The sequence below is a fragment of the Staurois parvus genome, unplaced genomic scaffold, assembly GCF_062004578.1.
Source record: "Staurois parvus isolate SC_StPar_1 unplaced genomic scaffold, SC_StPar_1.0 ptg002187l, whole genome shotgun sequence".
NCBI lineage: Eukaryota > Metazoa > Chordata > Amphibia > Anura > Ranidae > Staurois > Staurois parvus.
In genome coordinates, this window is record NW_028319983.1 from 18,200 (window position 1) to 38,228 (window position 20,029).

The 20,029-nt window shown below is 47.8% G+C and overlaps 1 protein-coding gene across 1 annotated transcript in view; it reads right to left on the minus strand.

Moving 5' to 3' along the window:
- Positions 1 to 20,029, minus strand: part of SLC5A2 (solute carrier family 5 member 2) — a 63,647-nt gene that overhangs the window by 18,193 nt on the left and 25,425 nt on the right. The window contains exons 8-9 of the mRNA XM_089665423.1: positions 18,484 to 18,619; positions 17,688 to 17,795 (exon numbers count right to left, since the gene is read on the minus strand). Coding sequence (XP_089521549.1) covers positions 17,688 to 17,795; positions 18,484 to 18,619 — 244 coding nt within the window. The remainder of the gene's footprint in view (positions 1 to 17,687; positions 17,796 to 18,483; positions 18,620 to 20,029) is intronic.

Genomic DNA, 20,029 nt, shown 5'->3' on the forward strand with positions numbered 1-20,029 from the left:
TATAAATCTTCCGTGTTCATTGTGGAACGTCCGTGTGTGGAGTCCAGGTGTGTATAAATCTTCCGTGTTCATTGTGGAACGTCCGTGTGTGGAGTCCAGGTGTGTATAAATCTTCCGTGTTCATTGTGGAACGTCCGTGTGTGGAGTCCAGGTGTGTATAAATCTTCCGTGTTCATTGTGGAACGTCCGTGTGTGGAGTCCAGGTGTGTATAAATCTTCCGTGTTCATTGTGGAACGTCCGTGTGTGGAGTCCAGGTGTGTATAAATCTTCCGTGTTCATTGTGGAACGTCCGTGTGTGGAGTCCAGGTGTGTATAAATCTTCCGTGTTCATTGTGGAACGTCCGTGTGTGGAGTCCAGGTGTGTATAAATCTTCCGTGTTCATTGTGGAACGTCCGTGTGTGGAGTCCAGGTGTGTATAAATCTTCCGTGTTCATTGTGGAACGTCCGTGTGTGGAGTCCAGGTGTGTATAAATCTTCCGTGTTCATTGTGGAACGTCCGTGTGTGGAGTCCAGGTGTGTATAAATCTTCCGTGTTCATTGTGGAACGTCCGTGTGTGGAGTCCAGGTGTGTATAAATCTTCCGTGTTCATTGTGGAACGTCCGTGTGTGGAGTCCAGGTGTGTATAAATCTTCCGTGTTCATTGTGGAACGTCCGTGTGTGGAGTCCAGGTGTGTATAAATCTTCCGTGTTCATTGTGGAACGTCCGTGTGTGGAGTCCAGGTGTGTATAAATCTTCCGTGTTCATTGTGGAACGTCCGTGTGTGGAGTCCAGGTGTGTATAAATCTTCCGTGTTCATTGTGGAACGTCCGTGTGTGGAGTCCAGGTGTGTATAAATCTTCCGTGTTCATTGTGGCAACGTCCGTGTGTGGAGTCCAGGTGTGTATAAATCTTCCGTGTTCATTGTGGAACGTCCGTGTGTGGAGTCCAGGTGTGTATAAATCTTCCGTGTTCATTGTGCAACGTCCGTGTGTGGAGTCCAGGTGTGTATAAATCTTCCGTGTTCATTGTGCAACGTCCGTGTGTGGAGTCCAGGTGTGTATAAATCTTCCGTGTTCATTGTGCAACGTCCGTGTGTGGAGTCCAGGTGTGTATAAATCTTCCGTGTTCATTGTGCAACGTCCGTGTGTGGAGTCCAGGTGTGTATAAATCTTCCGTGTTCATTGTGCAACGTCCGTGTGTGGAGTCCAGGTGTGTATAAATCTTCCGTGTTCATTGTGCAACGTCCGTGTGTGGAGTCCAGGTGTGTATAAATCTTCCGTGTTCATTGTGCAACGTCCGTGTGTGGAGTCCAGGTGTGTATAAATCTTCCGTGTTCATTGTGCAACGTCCGTGTGTGGAGTCCAGGTGTGTATAAATCTTCCGTGTTCATTGTGGAACGTCCGTGTGTGGAGTCCAGGTGTGTATAAATCTTCCGTGTTCATTGTGCAACGTCCGTGTGTGGAGTCCAGGTGTGTATAAATCTTCCGTGTTCATTGTGGAACGTCCGTGTGTGGAGTCCAGGTGTGTATAAATCTTCCGTGTTCATTGTGGAACGTCCGTGTGTGGAGTCCAGGTGTGTATAAATCTTCCGTGTTCATTGTGGAACGTCCGTGTGTGGAGTCCAGGTGTGTATAAATCTTCCGTGTTCATTGTGGAACGTCCGTGTGTGGAGTCCAGGTGTGTATAAATCTTCCGTGTTCATTGTGGAACGTCCGTGTGTGGAGTCCAGGTGTGTATAAATCTTCCGTGTTCATTGTGGAACGTCCGTGTGTGGAGTCCAGGTGTGTATAAATCTTCCGTGTTCATTGTGGAACGTCCGTGTGTGGAGTCCAGGTGTGTATAAATCTTCCGTGTTCATTGTGGAACGTCCGTGTGTGGAGTCCAGGTGTGTATAAATCTTCCGTGTTCATTGTGGAACGTCCGTGTGTGGAGTCCAGGTGTGTATAAATCTTCCGTGTTCATTGTGGAACGTCCGTGTGTGGAGTCCAGGTGTGTATAAATCTTCCGTGTTCATTGTGGAACGTCCGTGTGTGGAGTCCAGGTGTGTATAAATCTTCCGTGTTCATTGTGGAACGTCCGTGTGTGGAGTCCAGGTGTGTATAAATCTTCCGTGTTCATTGTGGAACGTCCGTGTGTGGAGTCCAGGTGTGTATAAATCTTCCGTGTTCATTGTGGAACGTCCGTGTGTGGAGTCCAGGTGTGTATAAATCTTCCGTGTTCATTGTGGAACGTCCGTGTGTGGAGTCCAGGTGTGTATAAATCTTCCGTGTTCATTGTGGAACGTCCGTGTGTGGAGTCCAGGTGTGTATAAATCTTCCGTGTTCATTGTGGAACGTCCGTGTGTGGAGTCCAGGTGTGTATAAATCTTCCGTGTTCATTGTGGAACGTCCGTGTGTGGAGTCCAGGTGTGTATAAATCTTCCGTGTTCATTGTGGAACGTCCGTGTGTGGAGTCCAGGTGTGTATAAATCTTCCGTGTTCATTGTGGAACGTCCGTGTGTGGAGTCCAGGTGTGTATAAATCTTCCGTGTTCATTGTGGAACGTCCGTGTGTGGAGTCCAGGTGTGTATAAATCTTCCGTGTTCATTGTGGAACGTCCGTGTGTGGAGTCCAGGTGTGTATAAATCTTCCGTGTTCATTGTGGAACGTCCGTGTGTGGAGTCCAGGTGTGTATAAATCTTCCGTGTTCATTGTGCAACGTCCGTGTGTGGAGTCCAGGTGTGTATAAATCTTCCGTGTTCATTGTGGAACGTCCGTGTGTGGAGTCCAGGTGTGTATAAATCTTCCGTGTTCATTGTGCAACGTCCGTGTGTGGAGTCCAGGTGTGTATAAATCTTCCGTGTTCATTGTGGAACGTCCGTGTGTGGAGTCCAGGTGTGTATAAATCTTCCGTGTTCATTGTGGAACGTCCGTGTGTGGAGTCCAGGTGTGTATAAATCTTCCGTGTTCATTGTGGAACGTCCGTGTGTGGAGTCCAGGTGTGTATAAATCTTCCGTGTTCATTGTGGAACGTCCGTGTGTGGAGTCCAGGTGTGTATAAATCTTCCGTGTTCATTGTGGAACGTCCGTGTGTGGAGTCCAGGTGTGTATAAATCTTCCGTGTTCATTGTGGAACGTCCGTGTGTGGAGTCCAGGTGTGTATAAATCTTCCGTGTTCATTGTGGAACGTCCGTGTGTGGAGTCCAGGTGTGTATAAATCTTCCGTGTTCATTGTGGAACGTCCGTGTGTGGAGTCCAGGTGTGTATAAATCTTCCGTGTTCATTGTGGAACGTCCGTGTGTGGAGTCCAGGTGTGTATAAATCTTCCGTGTTCATTGTGGAACGTCCGTGTGTGGAGTCCAGGTGTGTATAAATCTTCCGTGTTCATTGTGGAACGTCCGTGTGTGGAGTCCAGGTGTGTATAAATCTTCCGTGTTCATTGTGGAACGTCCGTGTGTGGAGTCCAGGTGTGTATAAATCTTCCGTGTTCATTGTGGAACGTCCGTGTGTGGAGTCCAGGTGTGTATAAATCTTCCGTGTTCATTGTGGAACGTCCGTGTGAACGTCCGTGTGTGGAGTCCAGGTGTGTATAAATCTTCCGGTGTTCATTGTGGAACGTCCGTGTGTGGAGTCCAGGTGTGTATAAATCTTCCGAACGTCCGTGTGTGGAGTCCAGGTGTGTATAAATCTCCCGTTCATTGTGGAACGTCCGTGTGTGGAGTCCAGGTGTGTATAAATCTTCCGTGTTCATTGTGGAACGTCCGTGTGTGGGAGTCCAGGTGTGTATAAATCTTCCGTGTTCATTGAGGAACGTCCGTGTGTGGAGTCCAGGTGTGTATAAATCTTCCGTGTTCATTGTGGAACGTCCGTGTGTGGAGTCCAGGTGTGTATAAATCTTCCGTGTTCATTGTGGAACGTCCGTGTGTGGAGTCCAGGTGTGTATAAATCTTCCGTGTTCATTGTGGAACGTCCGTGTGTGGAGTCCAGGTGTGTATAAATCTTCCGTGTTCATTGTGGAACGTCCGTGTGTGGAGTCCAGGTGTGTATAAATCTTCCGTGTTCATTGTGGAACGTCCGTGTGTGGAGTCCAGGTGTGTATAAATCTTCCGTGTTCATTGTGGAACGTCCGTGTGTGGAGTCCAGGTGTGTATAAATCTTCCGTGTTCATTGTGGAACGTCCGTGTGTGGAGTCCAGGTGTGTATAAATCTTCCGTGTTCATTGTGGAACGTCCGTGTGTGGAGTCCAGGTGTGTATAAATCTTCCGTGTTCATTGTGGAACGTCCGTGTGTGGAGTCCAGGTGTGTATAAATCTTCCGTGTTCATTGTGGAACGTCCGTGTGTGGAGTCCAGGTGTGTATAAATCTTCCGTGTTCATTGTGGAACGTCCGTGTGTGGAGTCCAGGTGTGTATAAATCTTCCGTGTTCATTGTGGAACGTCCGTGTGTGGAGTCCAGGTGTGTATAAATCTTCCGTGTTCATTGTGGAACGTCCGTGTGTGGAGTCCAGGTGTGTATAAATCTTCCGTGTTCATTGTGGAACGTCCGTGTGTGGAGTCCAGGTGTGTATAAATCTTCCGTGTTCATTGTGGAACGTCCGTGTGTGGAGTCCAGGTGTGTATAAATCTTCCGTGTTCATTGTGGAACGTCCGTGTGTGGAGTCCAGGTGTGTATAAATCTTCCGTGTTCATTGTGGAACGTCCGTGTGTGGAGTCCAGGTGTGTATAAATCTTCCGTGTTCATTGTGCAACGTCCGTGTGTGGAGTCCAGGTGTGTATAAATCTTCCGTGTTCATTGTGCAACGTCCGTGTGTGGAGTCCAGGTGTGTATAAATCTTCCGTGTTCATTGTGCAACGTCCGTGTGTGGAGTCCAGGTGTGTATAAATCTTCCGTGTTCATTGTGCAACGTCCGTGTGTGGAGTCCAGGTGTGTATAAATCTTCCGTGTTCATTGTGCAACGTCCGTGTGTGGAGTCCAGGTGTGTATAAATCTTCCGTGTTCATTGTGCAACGTCCGTGTGTGGAGTCCAGGTGTGTATAAATCTTCCGTGTTCATTGTGCAACGTCCGTGTGTGGAGTCCAGGTGTGTATAAATCTTCCGTGTTCATTGTGCAACGTCCGTGTGTGGAGTCCAGGTGTGTATAAATCTTCCGTGTTCATTGTGCAACGTCCGTGTGTGGAGTCCAGGTGTGTATAAATCTTCCGTGTTCATTGTGGAACGTCCGTGTGTGGAGTCCAGGTGTGTATAAATCTTCCGTGTTCATTGTGGAACGTCCGTGTGTGGAGTCCAGGTGTGTATAAATCTTCCGTGTTCATTGTGGAACGTCCGTGTGTGGAGTCCAGGTGTGTATAAATCTTCCGTGTTCATTGTGGAACGTCCGTGTGTGGAGTCCAGGTGTGTATAAATCTTCCGTGTTCATTGTGGAACGTCCGTGTGTGGAGTCCAGGTGTGTATAAATCTTCCGTGTTCATTGTGGAACGTCCTGTGTGTGGAGTCCAGGTGTGTATAAATCTTCCGTGTTCATTGTGGAACGTCCGTGTGTGGAGTCCAGGTGTGTATAAATCTTCCGTGTTCATTGTGGAACGTCCGTGTGTGGAGTCCAGGTGTGTATAAATCTTCCGTGTTCATTGTGGAACGTCCGTGTGTGGAGTCCAGGTGTGTATAAATCTTCCGTGTTCATTGTGGAACGTCCGTGTGTGGAGTCCAGGTGTGTATAAATCTTCCGTGTTCATTGTGGAACGTCCGTGTGTGGAGTCCAGGTGTGTATAAATCTTCCGTGTTCATTGTGGAACGTCCGTGTGTGGAGTCCAGGTGTGTATAAATCTTCCGTGTTCATTGTGGAACGTCCGTGTGTGGAGTCCAGGTGTGTATAAATCTTCCGTGTTCATTGTGGAACGTCCGTGTGTGGAGTCCAGGTGTGTATAAATCTTCCGTGTTCATTGTGGAACGTCCGTGTGTGGAGTCCAGGTGTGTATAAATCTTCCGTGTTCATTGTGGAACGTCCGTGTGTGGAGTCCAGGTGTGTATAAATCTTCCGTGTTCATTGTGGAACGTCCGTGTGTGGAGTCCAGGTGTGTATAAATCTTCCGTGTTCATTGTGGAACGTCCGTGTGTGGAGTCCAGGTGTGTATAAATCTTCCGTGTTCATTGTGGAACGTCCGTGTGTGGAGTCCAGGTGTGTATAAATCTTCCGTGTTCATTGTGGAACGTCCGTGTGTGGAGTCCAGGTGTGTATAAATCTTCCGTGTTCATTGTGGAACGTCCGTGTGTGGAGTCCAGGTGTGTATAAATCTTCCGTGTTCATGTGGAACGTCCGTGTGTGGAGTCCAGGTGTGTATAAATCTTCCGTGTTCATTGTGGAACGTCCGTGTGTGGAGTCCAGGTGTGTATAAATCTTCCGTGTTCATTGTGGAACGTCCGTGTGTGGAGTCCAGGTGTGTATAAATCTTCCGTGTTCATTGTGGAACGTCCGTGTGTGGAGTCCAGGTGTGTATAAATCTTCCGTGTTCATTGTGGAACGTCCGTGTGTGGAGTCCAGGTGTGTATAAATCTTCCGTGTTCATTGTGGAACGTCCGTGTGTGGAGTCCAGGTGTGTATAAATCTTCCGTGTTCATTGTGGAACGTCCGTGTGTGGAGTCCAGGTGTGTATAAATCTTCCGTGTTCATTGTGGAACGTCCGTGTGTGGAGTCCAGGTGTGTATAAATCTTCCGTGTTCATTGTGGAACGTCCGTGTGTGGAGTCCAGGTGTGTATAAATCTTCCGTGTTCATTGTGCAACGTCCGTGTGTGGAGTCCAGGTGTGTATAAAATCTTCCGTGTTCATTGTGGAACGTCCGTGTGTGGAGTCCAGGTGTGTATAAATCTTCCGTGTTCATTGTGCAACGTCCGTGTGTGGAGTCCAGGTGTGTATAAATCTTCCGTGTTCATTGTGCAACGTCCGTGTGTGGAGTCCAGGTGTGTATAAATCTTCCGTGTTCATTGTGCAACGTCCGTGTGTGGAGTCCAGGTGTGTATAAATCTTCCGTGTTCATTGTGCAACGTCCGTGTGTGGAGTCCAGGTGTGTATAAATCTTCCGTGTTCATTGTGCAACGTCCGTGTGTGGAGTCCAGGTGTGTATAAATCTTCCGTGTTCATTGTGCAACGTCCGTGTGTGGAGTCCAGGTGTGTATAAATCTTCCGTGTTCATTGTGCAACGTCCGTGTGTGGAGTCCAGGGTGTGTATAAATCTTCCGTGTTCATTGTGCAACGTCCGTGTGTGGAGTCCAGGTGTGTATAAATCTTCCGTGTTCATTGTGCAACGTCCGTGTGTGGAGTCCAGGTGTGTATAAATCTTCCGTGTTCATTGTGGAACGTCCGTGTGTGGAGTCCAGGTGTGTATAAATCTTCCGTGTTCATTGTGGAACGTCCGTGTGTGGAGTCCAGGTGTGTATAAATCTTCCGTGTTCATTGTGGAACGTCCGTGTGTGGAGTCCAGGTGTGTATAAATCTTCCGTGTTCATTGTGGAACGTCCGTGTGTGGAGTCCAGGTGTGTATAAATCTTCCGTGTTCATTGTGGAACGTCCGTGTGTGGAGTCCAGGTGTGTATAAATCTTCCGTGTTCATTGTGGAACGTCCGTGTGTGGAGTCCAGGTGTGTATAAATCTTCCGTGTTCATTGTGGAACGTCCGTGTGTGGAGTCCAGGTGTGTATAAATCTTCCGTGTTCATTGTGGAACGTCCGTGTGTGGAGTCCAGGTGTGTATAAATCTTCCGTGTTCATTGTGGAACGTCCGTGTGTGGAGTCCAGGTGTGTATAATCTTCCGTGTTCATTGTGGAACGTCCGTGTGTGGAGTCCAGGTGTGTATAAATCTTCCGTGTTCATTGTGGAACGTCCGTGTGTGGAGTCCAGGTGTGTATAAATCTTCCGTGTTCATTGTGGAACGTCCGTGTGTGGAGTCCAGGTGTGTATAAATCTTCCGTGTTCATTGTGGAACGTCCGTGTGTGGAGTCCAGGTGTGTATAAATCTTCCGTGTTCATTGTGGAACGTCCGTGTGTGGAGTCCAGGTGTGTATAAATCTTCCGTGTTCATTGTGGAACGTCCGTGTGTGGAGTCCAGGTGTGTATAAATCTTCCGTGTTCATTGTGGAACGTCCGTGTGTGGAGTCCAGGTGTGTATAAATCTTCCGTGTTCATTGTGGAACGTCCGTGTGTGGAGTCCAGGTGTGTATAAATCTTCCGTGTTCATTGTGGAACGTCCGTGTGTGGAGTCCAGGTGTGTATAAATCTTCCGTGTTCATTGTGCAACGTCCGTGTGTGGAGTCCAGGTGTGTATAAATCTTCCGTGTTCATTGTGGAACGTCCGTGTGTGGAGTCCAGGTGTGTATAAATCTTCCGTGTTCATTGTGGAACGTCCGTGTGTGGAGTCCAGGTGTGTATAAATCTTCCGTGTTCATTGTGGAACGTCCGTGTGTGGAGTCCAGGTGTGTATAAATCTTCCGTGTTCATTGTGCAACGTCCGTGTGTGGAGTCCAGGTGTGTATAAATCTTCCGTGTTCATTGTGGAACGTCCGTGTGTGGAGTCCAGGTGTGTATAAATCTTCCGTGTTCATTGTGCAACGTCCGTGTGTGGAGTCCAGGTGTGTATAAATCTTCCGTGTTCATTGTGGAACGTCCGTGTGTGGAGTCCAGGTGTGTATAAATCTTCCGTGTTCATTGTGGAACGTCCGTGTGTGGAGTCCAGGTGTGTATAAATCTTCCGTGTTCATTGTGGAACGTCCGTGTGTGGAGTCCAGGTGTGTATAAATCTTCCGTGTTCATTGTGGAACGTCCGTGTGTGGAGTCCAGGTGTGTATAAATCTTCCGTGTTCATTGTGGAACGTCCGTGTGTGGAGTCCAGGTGTGTATAAATCTTCCGTGTTCATTGTGGAACGTCCGTGTGTGGAGTCCAGGTGTGTATAAATCTTCCGTGTTCATTGTGGAACGTCCGTGTGTGGAGTCCAGGTGTGTATAAATCTTCCGTGTTCATTGTGGAACGTCCGTGTGTGGAGTCCAGGTGTGTATAAATCTTCCGTGTTCATTGTGGAACGTCCGTGTGTGGAGTCCAGGTGTGTATAAATCTTCCGTGTTCATTGTGGAACGTCCGTGTGTGGAGTCCAGGTGTGTATAAATCTTCCGTGTTCATTGTGGAACGTCCGTGTGTGGAGTCCAGGTGTGTATAAATCTTCCGTGTTCATTGTGGAACGTCCGTGTGTGGAGTCCAGGTGTGTATAAATCTTCCGTGTTCATTGTGGAACGTCCGTGTGTGGAGTCCAGGTGTGTATAAATCTTCCGTGTTCATTGTGGAACGTCCGTGTGTGGAGTCCAGGTGTGTATAAATCTTCCGTGTTCATTGTGGAACGTCCGTGTGTGGAGTCCAGGTGTGTATAAATCTTCCGTGTTCATTGTGGAACGTCCGTGTGTGGAGTCCAGGTATGTATAAATCTTCTATCTTAGAGGAATCGTAATTCCTTCCAACTCAGCAGAGTGCGGAGATGGGAACATGAATAGCAGGAATCCTGAAGAATGAATACAGAAGTCCTCGAATGTTTCATAAATTCCTGTCATGAACGATGTCCAGCTTGACTTTCCACAATGAATACAGATTTATACATACCTGGACTCCACACACGGACGTTCCCCAATGAACACGGAAGATTTATACATACCTGGACTCCACACACGGACGTTCCACAATGAACACGGAAGATTTATACATACCTGGACTCCACACACGGACGTTCCCCAATGAACACGGAAGATTTATACATACCTGGACTCCACACACGGACGTTCCCCAATGAACACGGAAGATTTATACATACCTGGACTCCACACACGGACGTTCCCCAATGAACACGGAAGATTTATACACACCTGGACTCCGCACACGGATGTTCCCCAATGAACACGGAAGATTTATACATACCTGGACTCCACACACGGACGTTCCACAATGAACACGGAAGATTTATACATACCTGTGTGATGGATTTGGTAAAATGCCTATTTGGTTTCCTATTGAATATATATATATATACGCTATTTCTAAAAGTTTTATAAATATTTACTTTTATACTTTAATACATATGTTGTGTGAATATTTTCTGCCTGCTGGGCTTTGTGGTACTTTAAGAAATCCTTGCTTAAGAAATATTTGCTCACAGGAACAGACCCCCTCCCATCGTGTGATTTGGAAGACAAAATAATGTTTTTCTCTTTTTAAGATAAGATGGAAGATCACACCTATACCATGACGGAGATTGTTTTCCTGTAAAGTGACCAATCAAAGACTAATATAATGCTTATGCTGTTATCACGTGATGTTCCCATCATTTTTCATATATAAGCTCACGGTTTCATTTCAATAAATTAGAGAGAAGTTTTCACAGACCAAACGTGTCAGTGTGAGTTTCTTTATGTGCGCACATTCCACAAGCTGGCCAGCGTCATAAATTAGGACAGGAACAGATAAGCACTGGATGATTAAGTCCATGACTAAAACAATTTGGTGCCGAAACCCGGGAACTGAATAATGAACCTGCAGCCAGCCGCCATGAAAAGGCGTTCGGTGTCAGTCAAACTGGACAGGCCTGGAGATTGATCACCTCTCGGAGCATGGTGAGATATATTTTGCTATCTTACCATTGCTTATCCTGTCTTTGTTGTTGATTCATACCTGTGCCTAGTACGGCTGCTAAAGGTCACTAAAGGCAGGTAACCTTGTATGCCCGGAGTTTATTTAAATATACCTGCATGTGCTTATCTGTTACCTGGGTTTATGTTGTGTGTTTTTATGTATCAGTCTTGAGGTGGAAGAGGAGTGGACCTACTGAGGGTTTTGACACATAATTTCTCTGGGTGTGTGGTAACCTTGTGTGTTGACCACAACAGAGGAGGTGTCGGGTACGCGTCACGGTAGTGTGACAGCGGGTGCCGTAACTGTTTGTGTGGGTTATGATGAGTTACTCAGTGGTCTGTACTCAGAGCCCACCAAGATAGACTGCTATGTTATGTCCTAAATGTGTGTCTGTAAGCTAATGTTTGCCATTCATAACAGAAGGTTGGGGTTTGTTAAGGGTTAAGGAAAGTCTGGACAGCAGCCTGTGAAGTGTCTTAGATTTGTTAGGAAGGACCAGAGACAGGAGGAGATGGGTCAGACGCTGATAAGACCCCTAGAAAGGAATGTTAGCACGTGACCTGGTTGCAGAGAGAGAAAAGGAAAAGTATGTGGAATTAAAGATAAGGAGGTATGGCGAAAAAAAAAAAAAAAAAAAAAGAGAAGGAAGATGTCTTAGTTGACAAACATGTGCTGAGGACAGCAAGAAGTTTGGTATAATGTAGCCGAAGTTATCCACAAAGAGTAGTGGACAGAACAGGTATTGCTACAGGGAAAAAAAAAAAAAAAACTGTTTATGTGTACCATTAATGTGTTAAATATTGAAAAGGATTACTGGCATGTCATATTGTGAAGAGGTGTGAAGGAAGTGAAGCAGTTAAAAAGTTATCTAAAGTAGCGAAAGTCTGTAAGCTGAAGGTCAGGATTGGCATAAATCATTGTAGGAACAGAGAGGAATGTTATGTGATAAAGGTTTGCTGAACGTGACAGAAGTTTGGTACAGAACTGGAAAAGTGTTGTATAAAGAAGTATAGTTGGAAGAAATTCAGGAAAACGGCAATTGTATAATGTATTTGTATCACAAAATTGTAAATGGAAGTGTGTGCTAAAACCACCGCCCTATGTTGGAATGTGGGGTGGAGGAGGGGAGGGACAGCACTGCCCTTCATCTAACGCCTACTTTATGCCCACCACCCCAGCCCTGCCCAGCCCACTTCCTGAAGGCAGCCATCTTGCTGCTCCTGCTTTGTCCCTTCCTGCCCTGCCCAGTACACTTCCTGATGGCAGCCATCTTGCTGCTCCTGCTTTGTCCCTTCCTGCCCAGCCCAGTACACTTCCTGGAGGCGGCCATATTGGTACACCAAAATTAGACAAATGGAAGGCCAACGCCTTGAGTGAGCCGCCTCTACCCAGTGTGTCCGGTCTTACAAGTCAATGGTACATTCTACGTGGCACCGGATGTGCTGAGCAGAATCCCAAGTTGTCTATGGTCCACAGGACCCGAAGATATTGGACATTTAAAAAGGTACCCCCAATTATGGTGCAACTGAAGCCTGGAGCTCCCCTACCCAGGAAACCACAGTACCCACTGAAATCCAAGGCCATTTCGAAGTAGGTCAAGTCCCTTGTGGCAAATGGTGCACTCGTACCTTGTACCTCTCCATGTAATACGCTTTTGTTCCCGATAAGAAAAGAAGACACCAAAAGGAGAACCAGAGAAGTACAGGATGATACAGGACCTTTGAGCAGTGAATGAAGCCACTGTCTTAGAGACACCTATCGTTCCAAATCCCCACACTTTACTCATAGGGGTACCTCCAACAGCAAAGTAATTCACCGTGGTGGACCTGGCAAATGCATTCTCCAGCATTCCCTTGTATCCTCCCTGCAGATACTTCTTCGCTTTTATCCATGAGGGGCAGCAATACACCTGGGCAGTTATGCCACAAGGGGGCGCAAAATTCCCTGAGTCAGTTTGCCAAAGCCATGACCACCATACTGGGCATGTGGCAAAAGGAACATTCGGCAGTGGTCCTTCTTCAATATGTGGATGACTTTTCCTCTGTGCTGATGACCTGCCCATGGCTGAAGAAGCCTCAGAGAGTTTACTATGTTACTTGGCACACCAAGGCTGTAAGGCCTCTAAACCGAAGTTGCAATGGTGCTCTACAACAGTCGTATTCTTGGGCCACTGCATCTCACATGGAACAAGGCATCTTACGGAGGAAAGAGTTAAGGCCATCCAGAACTTGCCACTCCCTTTAGGCCAGAAGCCACTCCATGCCTTTCTTGGCCTCATATCCTACTGTAGGTCATGGATTCCTGATGCTTCTTGGTTTATGCAACCACTCTACGATGCTCTCAAGTCTGAGCCCTTCCATCTGTCCGAAGAGGCCGACTCCAACTTTTTGGCTCTAAAACGTTTATTTTCTTCAGCCCCAGCCCTAGGTCTACCAGACTACGAGAAACCTTTCAAACTGTTCATGTCTGAACGCCAAGGCCATGGCACAGGAGTATTGGCCCAGTCCCACGGAGACTGCCTACGATCCGTAGGCTACTACTCATGCCGTCTGGACCCAGTGGCTAGAGGAGCACCGTCGTGTCTGCGTGCAGTTTTCGCTGCTCAAGCTCTGCTGGATAAGACCTCTGATATCGTACTGGGACATGAACTTGTTCTTCTGGCACCGTATGCCATTGCTGCCATTTTAAACCAAGTCCAACCTAAACATTTGTCCACAGCGAGGCATCTTAGACTACAGTGTTCCCTCCACCTTCCTGATAACGTCACTCTCCTACGTTGCAAAACCCTGAATCCGGCCACTCTCCTCCCAATTGCTGAGGGGGATAATGAAGGTAATGAAGAAAGTGGAGAGGATGATGGAGCCACTGAGCCTCATAATTGTCTTGAAGTGATGAAAATGGAAATCTTCCATCTCCCCACAGTGAGTGAAACACCTCTGCAGGATCCAGACTTCACTTTCTTTGTTGATGGTTCCAGATATGCAGATGAAGGAGGCACATATTACACAGGATTTGCGGTCACTACTGAAGACACAGTCCTACAGGCAAGAGCCCTATCGGCAGCAATATCTGCACAGGGAGCTGAACTTCAAGCACTCACAACAGCATGCCAGATGAATTAAGGAAAAAGGGCCAATATCTACACAGACTCCAGATATGCCTTTGGGATGGCCCATGACTTTGGACCCATATGGAAGGCAAGAGGATTTATGACTGCGGCAGGTACATCCATAAGACATGGAGCAGCCATTGGACAACTGCTGGAAGCACTCCTTCTACCCATTCAAGTGGCTATTCTGAAGGTAAAAGTTCATGGGAAATTAAACTCCTCAGAAGCCAAAGGCAATAATCTGGCAGATTTGGCGGCAAAACGAGCGGCCATGGGACCACCAGAAATGGAAGGAGAGGTGACCGGAGAGTGGGAAACAATATTCACCTTACAGACTTTGCCTGTGGACAGAAGCTACCTCAAGGAACTCCAAGAAGCAGCAAGTCCAGAAGAAAAAGAAAGCTGGAGATGGAGAGGAGCTATTTTCAAAGACGGTCTGTTTGAGTGCAACAAGAGGCTTTGTTTATCCAGGAATATGTTTCCAGCTGTAGTCCAGTGGGCACACGGAGCAGCCCATATGTCAAAGAGCCTCATGAACTCTCTCATCAACAAGTATGACATAGCGCCTGGAATCACCACATTGACTAACAATTTTTGCAGAACATGTGCCATCTGTGCAAAATGCAATCCGGGATGCACAGAGAAGACACCACAGAAACACTTGGCCAAACCCCTATACCCTTTTCATAGGATACAAATTGACCATATCCAGATGCCAAAGAGTGGGCGGTTGAGTACACCCTAGTGGTGGTGGACATGTTTTCCAGTTGGCCAGAGGCCTTTGCTGTAACTAACAGGACTGCTAAAACAACTGCGAAGAAACTCCCCACTGAGGTTGTATGCAGATATGGGCTTCCAGAGGTGATAGAGAGTGACCAGGGCCCCGCCTTCACAGCTTCAGTAACCAAAGGAATATGGGCGGCATTAGGAGTCACTCTGGCGTTCCATACCCCCTATCACCCCCAAAGTAGTGGGAAAGTACAAAGAATGCTAAAAGTAGCCCAAGAGACTGGCATGAGTTGGCCAGACAGTCTGTTTATTGCCCTATTTAGTGTCAGATACACACCAAGAGAGAACACTCCCTGTCCCCTTATGAGATTTTGTTTAGCTCAGCCCCCAGATTTGGTTGTTATTTTCCACAACAGTTGCAATTACAATCTGATGTGTTAACTGATTATGTGACTGTATTATCACGTGAATTAACCCGTATCCATGTCCAAGTGTTTTCTCCATTCCAGATTCTGAGTCAGATACAGGAACTCACAGCCTATTACCCGGAGATTGGGTATTAGTAAAGACATTTATGAGGAAACATTCCCTTGAGCCAAGATATGATGGTCCATTCCAAGTTCTGCTGACCACAGCCCCTTCTGACAAGGTGGCCAGGAAGAACACTTGGATACACGCCTCCCAATGCAAGAAAGTCCTGAACCCTGAGGGAAAGGTGACATCTACACCATGACAACTATGTTGTATATCCTTTTTCTAATGAGTCTGACAGAGGCTCAACAGGTGGATATCACCGAAATAGGTGACACCACTATATTTTGGTACAACTCATCCAACACACATGTAGCTATTTACACCTTTGATTTCTGTAGTATAGATCCCATGTGGTGCTATGACCATAATCTATATGATCTTGATACAACGAGCATGTTCCGATAGTAGTGACCAGGTATACATATGTGTCATGGATGATTACTGGGGACCAAAAGATTAGAACCAGATTGGAAGGGATTTGGACTGGTGAGTATGCCCTTGTAAAGGCCATTATGCCTCTCCACATCCTAGCAGAAAATACTCCTGACCCAACGCCTGGCCGTAGGAGGAAACGAAAAGCTCCTTCTGGCAGTTTTGACCCACATGTGTATAGATGCCATTGGAGTCCCAAGGGGGGTGTCTAATAAATTTAAAGCCAGAGACCAAGTAAAGCAGGCTTTGAATCCCTGATTCCCATGATAACTGTTAATAAAAATGTAGATTAGATAAATTACATATACTACAACCAACAGAGGTTTGTGAATTACACCAGGGATGCCCTTCAAGGAATCGTTGACCAGCTAGCCCCTACATCCTACATGACATTCCAGAATAGGATGGCTCTGGACATGATTTTAGAGGAAAAAGGAGGTGTCTGTAAAATGATAGAAGGAACCGGAACATGTTGTACATATATTCCTGACAATACTGGCCTGAATGGTGAGGTTACTCTGGCTATAAAGAAATTGGAAGATCTGTCAGTTGAGTTGAAAAAAGAATTCAGGGATCACAGACTTGTGGGATCAATATTTTAGCTGGATGAGTGGGTGGAAAAAAGTGCTCGCCCAAATAGGGGTAACTGTACTAATAATTCTAGTTCTTTTAGCTCTGATTGTATGTTGTATTCTATCATTTGTAAAGAAGTTAATAAGCAAAGCTGTAGACAACAGAACACCTACCTTCCTGAACCAGGACCAAGAGGATCCCCATATGATGGATGAAGAAAAACCTTACACCCCATTACGGTCCCTCCCCACCAATAGTAATCTCACAATTTTGTAGGGATAGCATCTGACTTCCTTATGTACAAAGTCTGTGGCAAGGGAGGTGATGAAATAGTCATCACTTGTCTAACGTACAGCATAAAAGAGTTCCAAGGTACATAAGGACAGATGAGCGAGGTCTTATAGGGACAGATGAGCGAGGTCTTATAGGGACAGATGAGCGAGGTCTTATAGGGACAGATGAGCGAGGTCTTATAGGGACAGATGAGCGAGGTCTTATAGGGACAGATGAGCGAGGTCTTATAGGGACAGATGAGCGAGGTCTTATAGGGACAGATGAGCGAGGTCTTATAGGGACAGATGAGCGAGGTCTTATAGGGACAGAGTAAAATAGTCATTTTAAGGGGGGACTGTGATGGATTTGGTAAAATGCCTATTTCGTTTCCTATTGAATATATATATATATACGCTATTTCTATAAGTTTTATAAATATTTACTTTTATACTTTAATACATATGTTGTGTGAATATTTTCTGCCTGCTGGGCTTTGTGGTACTTTAAGAAATCCTTGCTTAAGAAATATTTGCTCACAGGAACAGACCCCCTCCCATCGTGTGATTTGGAAGACAAAAGAATGTTTTTCTCTTTTTAAGATAAGACTGAAGATCACACCTATACCATGACGGAGATTGTTTTCCTGTAAAGTGACCAATCAAAGACGAATATAATGCTGATGCTGTTATCACGTGATGTTCCCATCATTTTTCATATATAAGCTCACGGTTTCATTTCAATAAATTAGAGAGAAGTTTTCACAGACCAAACGTGTCAGTGTGAGTTTCTTTATGTGCGCACATTCCAGAAGCTGGCCAGCGTCATAAATTTTGGACAGGAACAGATAAGCACTGGATGATTAAGTCCATGACTAAAACACCTGGACTCCACACACGGACATTCCCCAATGAACACGGAAGATTTATACACACCTGGACTCCGCACACGGACGTTCCACAATGAACACGGAAGATTTATACACACCTGGACTCCGCACACGGACGTTCCACAATGAACACGGAAGATTTATACACACCTGGACTCCGCACACGGACGTTCCACAATGAACACGGAAGATTTATACACACCTGGACTCCGCACATGGACGTTCCACAATGAACACGGAAGATTTATACATACCTGAACTCCGCACATGGACGTTCCACAATGAACACGGAAGATTTATACATACCTGGACTCCACACACAGACGTGGATAGGAGGGCGGTAATAAAGTGCTGAGTGGATAGGAGGGCGGTAATAAAGTGCTGAGTGGATAGGAGGGCGGTAATAAAGTGCTGAGTGGATAGGAGGGCGGTAATAAAGTGCTGAGTGGATAGGAGGGCGGTAATAAAGTGCTGGGTGGTGGGAGGTCGTATTATGGAATACATTGGGGGATCTCTCAGTCATGTGATCACTTACCTCTGGGCATCAGCTCTACAACCAGCTTGGGATAGGCAATGTTTGAGCAGCCAATCGGTGCACCACAAATCCTCTGACAGTCTTCCGGGACAACACAGGCCACTGCATCTACAACGTCCAATCAGAGAGGAGAATATCACAGCTCTGGGGGATCGGGGAGGGGCATAACATGGGGATTGGGACGGATCAGATATGGGACTCGGGGGACCGGGACGGATCAGATATGGGACTTGGGGGACCGGGACGGATCAGATATGGGACTCGGGGGACAGGGACGGATCAGATATGGGACTCGGGGGACCGGGACGGATCAGATATGGGACTCGGGGGACCGGGACGGATCAGATATGGGACTCGGGGGACCGGGACGGATCAGATATGGGACTCGGGGGACCGGGACGGATCAGATATGGGACTCGGGGGACCGGGACGGATCAGATATGGGACTCGGGGGTCCGGGACGGAGCAGATATGGGACTCGGGGGACCGGGACGGATCAGATATGGGACTCGGGGGGACGGATCAGATATGGGACTCGGGGGGACGGATCAGATATGGGACTCGGGGGACCGGGACGGAGCAGATATGGGACTCGGGGGACCGGGACGGATCAGATATGGGACTCGGGGGACTGGGACGGATCAGATATGGGACTCGGGGGGACGGATCAGATATGGGACTCGGGGGACCGGGACGGATCAGATATGGGACTCGGGGGGACGGATCAGATATGGGACTCGGGGGGACGGATCAGATATGGGACTCAGGGATGGATATGACGCTGGAGTGCCCTTACCCGTGTACAGGACTCTGCTAATCATGCCTGGCATCACCATCAGGAACATTGGCAGGATCTTCAGGTACCCGCACAGCACGCACCCCAACTTCACATGCCTGAGGGAACGCGCAGCCAGACATCGCTGAACGATCACCTGGAGGGAGGAGACAGAAGACAACATATAGCCGGGCTCCTCCCCCACTGCTGACAACAGTTCCCAGGTACAGCCTTTGGACTGACACCCTCCTCTCCATCCCGACACCCTCCTCTCCAGCCCGACACCCTCCTCTGCAGCCCGACACCCTCCTCTCCAGCCCGACACCCTCCTCTGCAGCCCGACAACCTCCTCTCCAGCCCGACACCCTCCTCTCCATCCCGACACCCTCCTCTCCAGCCCGACACCCTCCTCTCCAGCCCGACACCCTCCTCTCCATCCCGACACCCTCCTCTCCAGCCCGACACCCTCCTCTCCATCCCGACACCCTCCTCTCCAGCCCGACACCCTCCTCTGCAGCCCGACACCCTCCTCTCCAGCCCGACACCCTCCTCTGCAGCCCGACAACCTCCTCTCCAGCCCGACACCCTCCTCTCCAGCCCGACACCCTCCTCTCCATCCCGACACCCTCCTCTCCAGCCCGACAACCTCCTCTCCAGCCCGACACCCTCCTCTCCAGCCCGACAACCTCCTCTCCATCCCGACACCCTCCTCTCCAGCCCGACAACCTCCTCTCCAGCCCGACACCCTCCTCTCCATCCCGACACCCTCCTCTCCAGCCAGGGCGAGTTGTGTTCTGGGCACTGAGAAGATGTGTGTCTGCTTCCACCAACCCTGATATCATCCTCCCGGGGGGACTTGGAGGACAACCGGCCGATGTTCCATCCTCTATGACTCTGTATGGAGCCGTCCATAAACGTTTTCTGATCTGAAGTCATGGAGATGTGTATGAGGTCTAAGAGGAGAACTAGGACCACAGTAATGGGAGGAGGACAGGCTGGTGGAGAAGATCCCTGTACAGAGGACACCAGAAGAGGTCACATTACAGGTTATCTGGTGTCTGGGAGATGTGTATGAGGTCTAAGAGAACTAGGACCACAGTAATGGGCGGAGGACAGGCTGGTGGAGAAGATCCCTGTACAGAGGACACCAGGAGAGGTCACATTACAGGTTATCTGCTGTCTGGGACATGTGTATGAGGTGTAAGAGGAGAACTAGGACCACAGTAATGGGAGGAGGACAGGCTGGTGGAGAAGATCCCTGTACAGAGGACACCAGGAGAGGTCACATTACAGGTTATCTGGTGTCTGGGACATGTGTATGAGGTGTGAGAGAACCAGGACCACAGTAATGGGAGGAGGACAGGCTGGTGGAGAAGATCCTTGTACAGAGGACACCAGGAGAGGTCACATTACAGGTTATCTGCTGTCTGGGACGTGTATGTGGTCTAAAGCTGGTCATACATGGATGGAAATGGGACCAGTTCAGAAGGTATGAGCAGAATTTCGAGACGTGTGGCCACTGCGGTTGAACAAAGTCGCTCTACTGATCAATTCTGTTCAACTTCCC